General features: G+C 43.1%; 1 protein-coding gene across 12 annotated transcripts in view; it reads left to right on the top strand.

Annotated features, from left to right (window-relative positions):
- Positions 1–13,161, top strand: part of ENOX1 (ecto-NOX disulfide-thiol exchanger 1) — a 453,062-nt gene that overhangs the window by 318,505 nt on the left and 121,396 nt on the right. For all 12 annotated transcript variants that reach the window (XR_010308903.1, XM_064174875.1, XM_064174900.1 and 9 more), the window contains 2 exons: positions 5,531–5,704; positions 7,391–7,597. Coding sequence is in view for 11 of the 12 variants with exons in the window: in XM_064174875.1 (XP_064030945.1) it covers positions 5,531–5,704; positions 7,391–7,597 (381 nt within the window). In the remaining variant the exon portion in view is untranslated. The remainder of the gene's footprint in view (positions 1–5,530; positions 5,705–7,390; positions 7,598–13,161) is intronic.

The following is a 13,161-nucleotide window of genomic DNA, read 5'->3' as shown; positions in this document are numbered from 1 at the left end:
AACCAGCCTGGGGTCCTGTTGTGCCAAGCACTGCAGCAATAAAGCATGAACTAGGAGTGATTCACCCCACGATGTGCTTGTGAAAAAGAGAAGATGGCTTTCTTTAATTTAGTTTTTGTCATTTATATTGCTCTCTGTATAGTGTTTGTCATCTGATCTTGTGGGCAGGGATCAAGAGGAGGCCAGATATGCTTTTAGTGTTTTCAGCTACAGCTCTGAGGGACAGCATCTGAAGTTTTGATGATGTCTGCTGTAAATTAGTCCTCTGTGCAGGCACAGCTCTTTATTCAGAGTGCAAAAGTACAACAATACAAGCCGAAAGCTTTGTCAGTGATATATGTCTCAGAAGTAATTTTCAAGTGGCAAGTGTTTTGATGATGCTATAAGGGCTTTGTTTATAGAGTGGGTCTGGCAGCTGCTGTAAAGTTCATATAAATTATTACTTGGCTGATTATTAATGAGAAACATTCATCTGGATTCTCCCTTCACCCCCTGTTTCTGTCACAATTCACACTTCTTTTTTGTTACAGTTCAGAGACTCTTTCACTGAATATAGCTCTGGTAGAACGGAGTTAGGATGGAGTTAGTTGATTGGATAGGGCTGGGTGCTAGGTTGGACTGGATGACCTTGGAGGTCTCTTCCAACCTGTCTACAACTACCTGAAGGGACATTGTAGCCAGGTGGGGGCTGGCCTCTTCTCCCAGGCAACCAGCAATAGAACAAGGGGACACAGTCTCAAGTTGTGCCGGGGTAGGGATTGGCTGGATGCTAGGAGGAAGTTCTTCCCAGAGAGAGTGATTGGCATTGGAATGGGCTGCCCAGGGAGGTGGTGGAGTCACCATCCCTGGAGGTGTTCAAGAAAAGCCTGGATGAAGTATTTAGTGCCATGGTCTGGTTGAGTGGCTAGGGCTGGATGCTAGGTTGGACTGGATGACCTTGGAGGTCTCTTCCAACCTGGTTGATTCTATGATTTCTACAATGTCTTAAAAATCACATATCCAAATGGAACTATTAAGAAAGGCCACACATGAGCAGGGTTGCTACCCATTTTTTTTTTAGTCCTCTGTCAGAATCCTTGATTTTGAAGACCAACAAACTTACCAGTAAATTCAACAGGAGTTGTCTTCAGCTCTGACTGGTGTCCTGGTCCCACTCCAAATAGGCATTATGCCAGAACACAGAGCAGACTGCAATGGTGGTGTTGATGGATGATTGTCCCTTGTCCCTAGACAAGAGCTATATATCCAGTTTCCATTATTGCACCTTGGTAGCATTAATATAGTTAAACTTGGGATTTTTCTGGATCCTATCACAGATGTGGCAAATTTATTGGCTTTCCAGTGACTTTATCAGTTCCTTTGTCTCTGCACCTCAGAGTCTAGACTAGTATTTCCTTTAGATATTGCATCTGTAGGCTTTCTTCATGGTTTGTCAGTGATACACAGGTGACATGTATCAACTTCTTCATAGATGCAAGAACCACCAATCTCTTTAGGGGTCTGAATGAGAAACTCAGTGTTCAGAAATCCAGGTGAATTTTCCACCACTGCAATGTATGGTAATAGTTTTTAGTATTCAGAGAATGATTTTAATTGCCAGTATGCTCTACAAATGATATCTGTGCATCCTCTCACTGCTCACATGATGCATGAAGGCATTTAATTCTCAATTTAACACATTGGGAAACTGAAGCAGCTCTTCAAGAGGACAGAGAAAGTAAACCTGGTCCTGGTTAAAAGCTGTTTGTGCCTTCAGTTGTCTCGCTATTGACCTTAGCAGGGTTTGGATTAATGCCTACAAGATATGGAATTAGATTTCAAGAGTTATTGACTGAGTCCTCTTCAATGCACCTCAGCACAATCACCTTCTAGACTAGAGGCACAGAATCTCAGCACACTTAAAAGGACATTTAATAAGCACTGGTCCCCAGCACTCTGCTCGTGCTCTTGCAGATTGATTCCAATTGTAAAAGGAACTGATGACAAAGCCATTTAATTTACACAGGCAAAGATACTTACAAAGTGACATCTTTTTTGGACGTGGAAGGGATTAGTGACAAATAACTGTCTCCCACTTAAATCACAAACATGCTTTGACTGACTCGCAACCTAAAGGCTCTCCCTCCCAGATCCATTTCAAGGCCACGTTTGCAGCATTTATGGAGATGGATTTCCTTGATGTCATTTCCTTTACATTTGTTTTTCTCTGTATATGCACCACTGCCAAAAGGATCTTCAGGAAACTCTACCTTATTGAAATCTGTCATCTTTGCTTTGAGTGAGAGCATGTCTGTGATTTGGGTGGAGTTTGCTGTGGTTTAAGTTCGTTAGTCACATAGAGAAGCTGAAGTGGATCTAGTAGTTGTCTTAAAGAACAGCAGTGGTTGAATACAACTTGTGAGAACCGTTGTCAGATGACAATGTTTTTTGTTGTCTGTGTGGAGCCTAAAAAATATGTATAGGACAGGGAAAACATGGACTTCTGGCCATCTTCTTGCACTACCTCTTCCATCCTTGTCTCAGAATGTTATTAGTTTACTGTGTTCATTAAATATGAACATTTGTATCTGGCTAGGACTGTAACTAATTCTGCATTTGTCCAGGGGAATACTTCCCTCAGCATCTTCTCAGTGTGTTATGTGGTATTGTGCTGCTCTGCTTTGTGTGCTGCAGAGTTCTGTGGTTAGTTCAGCTGCAAGTAGTAGTGATGGACTTCCATCCACAGCAAGAGAGTGCTACACAGAGTGGCCTGCTGTGACTGTCAGAATTCTGACTTTTAAAAATGAGATCAAGTGTATTAGCATAGCCTGAGGACTTCTTTGAATTGTACTTTGCCCTTTCACCTTTGACTTTATCTCCCAGCATTCACTGACTGTGAATATTTAATAGAACCACCGTGGCATCTCTTGGAATAATTGGCAGGCTCCAGGTTTCAAAGCTTAATCTGAAAAGCAATGCATACACATCAATGCTGGAAAAAAAAGACATCACATCCAGAGCAAATCCTCCTTCATAAGCCCACTTACTAAGAAAAAAAGTAATGTGCTATCATGAGTTTTCATTAATATTAGTCTTCAGTAAGCCTAAAGCAAATCCTTGCTTGCTGGCTCCTTGCTACGCTTGTTGTACAGAACTGCCTGCACGTGATGAGGGCTCACAGTCAGTACATGGAGAGTAGAGATCATGTGGCTGAGACAGATATTGGCTCTGTTGGGGTAGAGGTTCACAATCCTTGGTTGTCTTGCCCAGAGAAGATGCTTTATGCCTGCAAAGTGCTATAAAAGTATGAACTAGCCCTCACGAGTATTATTTAACTTGTCTTGCAGGTGCAGAAATTAAGATACAGAAAGGACCAAAGTCAAATAGCTCTCACCAGCAGGTTTAGGATGCAGAAATAAGCTTCTGTGGCCACATTGCACTGATCATGCTGCCTTTTAGCAAATGGCATATGTAGCTCAGGTTTCACATATATGTATGTGTGTGTCTGTATAAATCATTGAGAAGGAATTGTTTCCTTCTCTGCTTCTTCAAAATAAACAAGCTCCTGAGCTACTAAACCCCACATTTACATGTTTCATTAAATACTTCCCAGTTGCTAGCCAGAAAACTCAGCAGAAAAACCTGTAGAACACCAAAGGAACTTCACTTCTTTTAAATAATTGATTATACTAAATAGCAGCAGAGTTATGCCAACAAAGAGGTCAGTCCCCCAAAACATTTTATTTCTGATAGAATCATAGAATCAACCAGGTTGGAAGAGACCTCCAAGATCATCCAGTCCAACCTAGCACCCAGCCCTAGCCACTCAACTAGACCATGGCACTAAGTGCCTCATCCAGGCTTTGCTTGAACACCTCCAGGGATGGTGACTCCACCACCTCCCTGGGCAGCCCATTCCAATGCCAATCACTCTCTCTGCCAACAACTTCCTCCTAACATCCAGCCTAGACCTGCCCTGGCACAACTTGAGACTGTGTCCCCTTATTCTGTTGCTGGTTGCCTGGGAGAAGAGACCAACCCCACCTGGCTACAACCTCCCTTCAGGTAGTTGTAGACAGCAGTGAGCTCCCCCCTGAGCCTCCTCTTCTCCAGGGTAAACACCCCCAGCTCCCTCAGCCTCTCCTCATAGGCTTTGTGTTCCAGGCCCCTCACCAGCTTTGTTGCCCTTCTCTGCACCTCACCTTCCAGCACCTCAACATCTCTCTTGGATTGAGGAGCCCAGAACTGGACACAGCACTCAAGGTGTGGCCTGCCCAGTGCTGAGTACAGGGGCAGAATAACCTCCCTTGCCCTACTGGCCACACTGTTCCTGATGCAGGCCAGGATGCCATTGGCTCTCCTGGCCACCTGGGCACACTGCTGCCTCATCTTCAGCCTACTATCCACCACCACCCCCAGGTCCCTTTCCTCCTGGCTGCTCTCCAGCCACTCAGTCCCCAGCCTGTAGTGCTGCTTGGGGTTGTTGTGGCCGAAGTGCAGAACCCTGCACTTGGCCTTGTTCAATCTCATCCCATTGGCCTCTGCCCACCCATTCAGCCTGTCCAGATCCCTCTACAGGGCTCTCCTACCTTCCAACAGATCAACACCTGCTCCTAGCTTGGTGTCATCTGCAAACTTACAGATGCCTCAAGAAACCCAAAGAATTCCTTTTAACGAAAGCAAATTTCAGCAGCTGGCTCACAGTTCATCTGAAACATCTGCTTACTACAAATCTTGGTGTTATAGCACTGGTGCTCCCCAGTAAATCTTTCATCTTTAAAGAATACCTGTGGAAGTCTTGGCAAAAGGATCAGGAAAGGCAAAGAGTAACTTGTGTGAAATGTGCGTTTTACTTCGTGCAGCTTTAGTGGTGTGGTTTAATAATACACGTGCTGAAGAGAATCTGCTCATCTGATTAAATATCAAGAGAAGAAAGAATTCATTCCATGGTTCAAAAAGATCCCATTCTATGCAAATTAAACTTTATATTCCAGAGCAAAAGGACTAGAAGTCATGGCTAACTACAATAAACCAGCCAGAAATGGATCTGTCTCTGTGCTGTTCGTAAATCAAGGTCACCTATGTGAGAAGACTATGTTGTAATAAATCTGTCTGACAATTAGATGGAGAGGCCATACTGATGTTAAATGGTATTCTTTGTGCACTCAGATCAGAAGGCAATGTACACGCCACAGTAGCATTATGAAACAGAAAATTACCTTCTAGCTAATAACAGATATTCACCATGTATAGTTTTACACTTTAATGTGCTGTGGTTTACTCAGTCATATTAGTGGTTTAAATTATGTAACATTTCCTTCTTTATGCATAGGCTGGTTTTTTTTTTCCACTGAAAATACACCTCCCTCTCCCCTGCCTGTTGCTCTGCCTTTTCCATTTTCCCTTTTCCTCTTTTTTTTTCCAAACAGTGATGCTTGGGAGGTCAAAAAAATGATTAAGCAGCCTAAAGTGAATCTGTCTGTGCAAGAAAATAGTAACAAATAGTAGTTTTGAGACTTGTAAGTCAGAATTTTATGCTGTGTATTTACAGATTCAATCTGTGTGCCAGGCTTTGATCCAAGCCTTAGCATGATGACTGGAATCACTCCAATTAACCCTATGATACCAGGCATGGGATTAGTGCCACCACCACCACCAACAGATGTGCCTGTAGTCAAAGAAATAATTCACTGCAAAAGCTGCACGCTCTTCCCTCCAAACCCAAGTAAGTGGAGCTGATTGAATTAAAAACCCCTAAATATTTGAAATATTTGTATCTAATAAATCATATCTAATAAAAATATTTGTATGGAATAAAAAAATCTGTTTTTTTTAAATAGAATGTAGGCAAGTGTGGTGTTTCCTTCTAATGTCTACTCTTTTATGTGAAGCATGGTATGGTATCAGAGCATACTTATTCTCTGTAAAGTCAAGTAAAAAACCTAAGCAGTTTGTACAAAAAGAGAAGAAAGTAATTGCTTAAAGCTAACAGAGCCTAAAGGTCTGCACTGCTCACAGAAATGTACATTTTCTGTACGTAAGAATGTCACAAAATTCAATGGTTATATAGTGATGGTCATCTCCATACTCCCCTTCAGGTACCTGCACTTAGATGGGCACCAGTCTAGATTCATGTCCCTGAACACAGCAAGGTGCACCTAAATGCTGACTACCTCTAGCCCCTGGAGGTGACAGAGGGAAAGGGGAATTCTTGGTGTTTTTAGGGGGCAGCAGGGCAGATCAATTTCTTCACTTTGAGAACAGGGATCAGGCTTCCTTCTGCCTCTTCTGGGATTTTGTGCAGATGAAAAACTCTTCCCACCGAGCCATGAGCTCAGGTGCAGAGCCTGTTTTTTTGTGTATGCTAGGGGCAGGAGTTTAGTTTCAGAGCCATCAGGCTAGTGGCTTTCACTATCAGTGTGAAGACAAAGAAGAAAAAGAAGCAAATAGTCTAGTGCTCTGAATCTGCAAGGTACTCATATCATGAATTAAACTGGCTGGATATGTGAATATGAATATATATGTGTGTTTTAAGGCTGCAACTCCATTTACTGTGTTAAAGGACCAAAAAAGCCAAGTTGTCCTAATGAAATCCCTTCTTTGAGAACTACTTCTAGGAATCTGCATAGAAACAAGGTGAAGTTTTATGACAGAGTAATACTTTTCTACAGCCTTCAAAAATGTAGTAGTTTTCTGCTCTAAGTGGGTGTGTATTCTACATATACATGTCAAAATAACATTTCTAGGCAGTCCACCTGATGAGCACTTGTAAACAGTGAGGTTATCCTTCCCCTGTACTGGCATCCACTTCATTATCCAGCAACAAGACAAAACAGATAACCAGCAGAGCATTTTCATCATGCTGTCACTTGTGTTTCCCACTTTGTTTTTCTGTTTGCTGCACTCCTGTGCTCTAAGCTGGAAATGAAATTATGCCCAGAGGATGTCCAGCCCAAGCACCTGGGGTGTGTGCTGCAGGGGCTTGCTTGCAGAGGGCCCAGGCATTTGGCAAGTGTGTGAAGTAGTGAGTATGAGCCAAAGATGGTGTAGTTTGGGCTTTGATTGTACTGCACCAGTGCTTGAGGTCTGTGCTCAGGGTCACATCAGTTGCAGAAGCTTCTCTGCTTTGAAACAGTATTTTCTATTGTTGTGACTGTGCAGGGAAAAGAATGATCCTTTTTAAACCTGCCCTGGAGAACAGTCCACTGTGGCAGATATTAGTCTCTGAAATGCCACCTCAGACTTGAAAAGGTTTAGATTGGACAATCTCTTCAGTATTCAACTCTTTACTTCTCTCTCTCTCCCACCTCCATGCTATGTCAAGTAACTGTTGCTGCCCAGAACTGCTTAGAAGAACGAATGGCTCAAAAGACAAATTTTGTATTCCAATGTGATTTCTCTTTTGACTTAGATCTTCCACCACCTTCAACAAGAGAGAGACCTCCTGGGTGTAAAACTGTGTTTGTTGGAGGATTACCAGAGAACGCAACGGAGGAAATCATTCAGGAAGTCTTCGAGCAGTGTGGAGATATAACAGCAATCCGGAAAAGCAAGAAGAACTTTTGTCACATTCGTTTTGCAGAGGAGTTCATGGTTGATAAAGCCATTTACCTTTCTGGTACTTCACCTTCTTTAATGGATTTTCCTTGCTTCTCAATTTGTATTTTGTGATGCTAATGTTTGCCTTTTTTTTCCCTTAGCTTTTATCTCAGCAAGTCTTCCCTCAGCTCTGTGGCTGTAGCTTGGAGTGGCAAGGGGCAATTCTGTGGTTTCTCTGTGTCTGCCAAGACCTATGCATGATTTTTTTATGTTGCTTACCCAAGAGCAATTTCCTGCTCCCAAAACAATGCAACAGAACCTGAAATTCACTACAGAACAGTCTTCTATTCAATTTACCCAGGTTTATGTAGTTTTCCTCATAGGTTTTGGAACGAGGAGGGCACGGGGCTGGGAGTGCCTGTTTTCCAGTGCAGTTTCTCTGTTAGGCTGGCAATTTCATTGGTGTGTTTTTATAGACTTGCAGTGCAGCCTGAATCAAGTCTGCCTTTTTGCACATATGTATTCATCTCCTGCATGGGTTAGATTCCGAGCTCCATCTGCTGCCTTCCTGGACAATGAGTGTCACAGAAACTCAGGTGTAAACTTTCAGAATCTCTTTCCTTTTCCAACAAAGGAACAGTCAACAAATCCTCTAACTCACAGGGAGGAAAAATAAAAGGAGGAAAAAAGATGAAAACCAATTCTACTTCAGTGACTGCCAGTGACCATCAGTGTGCAGACCTCTTCATATGAGGATTGTCTTCCTAACTGAGCCTTCTCCTTTCTGAGCTGAATCTGATCCCTTTTATGTATTTGTCTCTGCAGGATGGTTCTTCTCTCTTTCTGAGTCCTGGGGAGACCCACAAGCATTGTTTTCCTCCCTAAGTGTAGTGTAATGCTTTCACTTCACATGCAAAGTGTTCTTAAACAAAGGCCAGGGACTGTTCCTTGCCCAAGACGAGCTGACACAGGCTGGCTTACAGCCACCCACCCTTTGTAGGGTGATCTCCAAGGGACCTGTTGTAACCATCTAAAATGGGGACTGGAAGTTCCTTGTCCAAGACGAGCTGACACAGACTGTCTTACAGCCACCCACCCTTTGTAGGGTGATCTCCAAGGGACCCATTGTGACCATCTAAATGGGGACTGGAAGGCAGCTAACAATAGAGGATACCTCATTGGAGTTTCTTGTGTTTAGCAGTAAGGACATATCCTCAATGTCCTGTAGATGTCCATAAGACATTCATACAGCTAGAAGCAAAAGGTGTCTCAAGTCGCTACTAACTTCATAGAATCAAGCAGGTTGGAAGAGACCTCCAAGATCATCCACTCCAACCTAGCACCCAGCCCTAGCCACTCAACTAGACCATGGCACTAAGTGCCTCATCCAGGCTTTGCTTGAACACCTCTAGGGACGGTGACTCCACCACCTCCCTGGGCAGCCCATTCCAATGCCAATCACTCTCTCTGCCAACAACTTCCTCCTAACATCCAGCCTAGACTTCTCCCAGCACAACTTGAGACTGTGTCCCCTTGTTCTGTTGCTGGTTACCTGGCAGAAGAGATCAACCTCCCCACTTGGCTGCAGCCTCCCTTCAGGTAGTTGTAGACAGCAATGAGGTCCCCCCTGAGCCTCCTTTTCTCCAGGCTAAACTTTCCCAGCTCCCTCAGCCTCTCCTCATAGGCTTTGTGTTCCAGGCTTTTCACCAGCTTTGTCACCCTTCTCTGGACACCTTCCAGCACCTCAACATCTTACAATGAAAGAAAGAAAGAAAATAACTGAAATTTTGGAATATGTGGTCAGGAAAACCAAGCTCCTTTGTATCACAAAGTCTTTTGTGTTGGGGCTGTGGTTTTGGACTTTTTTCTTGCTTTTAACATCTATTCGAAGAGTTACAGAAAACTGCAACTTCTATGAGGTCTACATGAAGATTTCTCTGAAATAACACTGCATTTTCAGGTTTCTTCCAGGTCTTTGCTGCACCTTGTTTTTTCCTTCCTTTCTGAAAAAGTTTCATTTCAGTTCTTCTTCCTTTCTTATCCTCTTTTCTCAGTTTCTCTCCTTTATTTGTTTGTTCACAGTGCTTCTGTAATGCTGTAGTTCACTAGCACAAATTACAGGCATTGCAGCAGTACATTTCCCAGATTCCGCATTCTGTCTGGACAGACACATTGCCACAAGTAACAGAGCAGAAGAGAGGCACACCAGGTTCAGTAGGAGATGGTGTATGATAAGCAAGCATTAGCAATGAAGTGAGCAAAGAAAATCTCAGAAACATAGAGGCTGCCACCTCTAGAGACAAGAGTTAGTGTCCTTCTAGCTCTATTTCCCGCTTCTTGGAAAGCTGACTGCACTCTTTGCTTCATGCCAAGTCAAAATTTAACTGTATATCCTAGATGGCTGGATTTGATGATTAGAAAAAGTTCCCTGCTCTGACATGTGCCTGTGTTCACCATACACTACAGAGTGGCTAGGGCTGGGTGCTAGGTTGGACTGGATGATCTTGGAGGTCTCTTCCAACCTGCTTGATTCTATGATTGTGCGTTCAGAAACTGGGAAGTGAGCAGATACAGAGGGGGCAGATTCCCTTCCTCATCCTGAATTTTCTACCAGTTAATTTCCAAGTTCCTGGTTTATCTTTCCTCCTTCCACTTCCTTTTGTCAAAGTTGTGCTGCTATTTGTGCTTCCTCGTACCACCTGCTCTGTAGACTCCCTCCCCATGTCATTGGCTGATTTGGGTTAGAAGGGACATTAAAGATTATCTGGTTCCAAACCCCTATCATGGGCAGGGATATCTTCTGCTAGATTTGGTTGCTTAGAGCCCCTATTCAACTACACCTTGAGCACTGCCAGGGAAGAAACACCCACTACTTCTCTAGGCAGCCTGTTCAAGTGTCTCCATGCTCTTGCAGTAACGAATTTCTTCTAAATATCTGATCTAAATTTACCATTTTTCAGTCTGAAGCTGTTACCCCTCATCCTATCATGGCACTTCATGGTAAAGAAGCCTTCTCCATCTTTCCTATGGGTCTCACACCTTTTCTTTCTTCTAAAGTGCTGTACTTGGTGTCTCTGACCAGATTAGGGAAAGAACTGGTGGAGCTGATTCGGAGGAGGATGAAAAGTGGAGGCATACTTCAGCCAGATTTCGCTTCTTTTTACCACCATCATCGAAGTCTGCAGGTGGAACAGGGCACAATGACTGTCCCCCACTGCTGCAGAGCAGAGACTTTGGGCACTAGGCAGGGCCATGCTTTATTTTTATTGAAATATTGGGATTTTTTTTAACCAGTCTTTATTCCATACTCAAACATAATACACTCCAAAAGGGTGGGATAAAGCATGTTGTGAAGGCATTTTCTTCTTCTTGTAAGACATAAAAGAGATGTGCAGATGGAATTTGTGGTTAATACAGTATGTGTGTTATATTAGGAGAAAATCAGGCCTTAGATATCAGTAATATAATGGTAGTTTTGTCTACCTAAACAGTTTTATCTGTCTACCCCATCTAATCTCATCAAACTTCATATTTATCCTGTTCTTATCATCATAATAATGCAAGTGATTGCAAAATCCATCAAGCAGTTTAATCACTGATGTGTTTCCTTTCTATTCCCAAGTAAAGATGTATGAAAAGGAGACTGGGAGATGGGGAGAAGACTACAACAAAAAAAATTGACTTGAGAAAGAGCAGTTCTCATTTAGCCTGAAAATGACATTTTAATCTCCTGAGGAAAATGACTTTCTAAAATCAACACACCAGCCCACAAGAGAGCTCTGTCTCCAAACTGTGTGCACTTTACTCTTGTGACTGACAATTCAGTAGCTCCTGCAAATTTTGAAGGCCCTGGACTTGAAAATATAAGATAAACAGGTGGCTTGAGAAAGACCTATTTAAACCCCAAAAGCCCATGTGTGTTTTTTCTGCACTGGTATTTCCCCCTGTGGGTTTCCATTTAGTACCATGCACTGGGTTTGTTTTATGTTCTCACTGATCATCATCAAGACTCTGATCTAAATCCCCGGTTAGAAAACAGCTGTTGACCGATTCCCAATATAGCAACACTCAAAGGTAAGTCAAGCCACAGAGTTTTGACTAGACCTGTGATATGGAAATACTGTGTTTGATTTTTATTTAGCACCCTCATTAATTTTTCCTGTTGCTGCTCCTTTAAAGTGACGATCTTGGCAAGGTCCCAGAGTCTTTTCCTGCGCCATTGTGTGTGAAACTGAACTGAAAAATGACAGTCTGGGCACGCAGTTAGTGCTAGCTGCAGTCCTGAGCAAAGAGATGGGAAAAAAAGCTCTGTGAGGGCAGTTCGTTGCTCACACATGAAGAGGAGACGATGACAGGTGGTTCTCTCATACACTCAAGTACCCTCTAACATCAATAAGAAGACATGGTCCAGGAAAAGTGCAAGCTCAAAGTTGTCAAAACACCAAAGGGTGCCTGAGGATCCAGTATACAAAATAGGAGCTGCCAGTTGTGTGCCACTTGCTGCACATCACATCATCTTTCTGGCTGTGAACTCAGCAAGGAGTCTGTTCATCACTGGCCAGACCATTGGTCCTGTAGTTTCCACACAGCCTAAATTTAGTCATTTGCTGCTTTTCATAAGGGAAAGATGCAAAGCTTTGAGCAACCCAATCTGTCTTTGATGGTGACACTGCTCTGAGAGAGGGTTGGACTAGGTGGCATCCAAGGTTCCTTCCAACCCAGGTTATTATGTATTAGTTTCTGTGCTGGTGGAAACCAGCTGACTGGCTAAGGACTTTCAGTCTTGAGAGTTAAACAAGCAGTCAGATATTTTTCAGTGTGCTTCTTGGTCAGTTTCAGAAGTCTATTAATTTGGAGGTACTTAAAGTAGTTACCTAAAGGGAACCATTTGTACATGCTACAGAGGGTACTGGATTTTTACGCTGCAATTTACACTGTTCAGTGGTTGCTTGGTTGGTTTTTTGGTGTGGTTATTTTTGTTTATTTGTGGGGTTGGTTTTTTTTTGGTTGGGTTTTTTTTTTGTGTTTTTTTTTTTTTTTTCATTATCCCCATTTACTCCAAAAATGAGGGCCACTTTAATAAAACCCAGCTTCAGTGATGCAGATGCAATGTGTAGATGCACAGTCCTAGTCATTAATTCTTTGTTTGAATGAAGTGAGGCTTTGAAGTCCACAGGAGTCTTATATGCTGCAGTACTGTGTTTCTCACTGTCTGTGCCCAGCGTGCTCCTGCCAACAGGGGTGAAAGATTTAGGGGGAGAGGAAGAGAGATTGTGTCTTCCTGGAAAGTACAGCCCAGCTGGGAGATCTAATTTTAGGTTCACAGGACCTGGCACCTTGGCAGTGTCCTTTCACATTGCTGATAATGCTGTTTTGGCAAAGGGCAATCACTTTTTGAGGAATGCAGCTGGCAAGTCAAACTGGGGGTGGGGTTAACATTTGTCACAGTTATCAGATTTGCTGCACCACTGACCCCTTTTGGCTGACCCCTTCATGCCTACACCTCTGTGGATAGAACCATATAATTACCCCCTCATTAGTTCAGAGCCCAGCTCTGAAAGGTCACCCCCAGTCTTCTGTTATGCCTCACTGAATATGGTGCATCTGCAACTCTTCACTTCAGTACCTATCACTAGAGCTACA

Source organism: Pogoniulus pusillus, chromosome 3 (genome assembly GCF_015220805.1).
Source record: "Pogoniulus pusillus isolate bPogPus1 chromosome 3, bPogPus1.pri, whole genome shotgun sequence".
NCBI classification, from domain to species: domain Eukaryota; kingdom Metazoa; phylum Chordata; class Aves; order Piciformes; family Lybiidae; genus Pogoniulus; species Pogoniulus pusillus.
The sequence above is the reverse complement of the archived record's forward strand: the minus strand, read 5'-3'. Positions and strand labels throughout refer to the sequence as shown.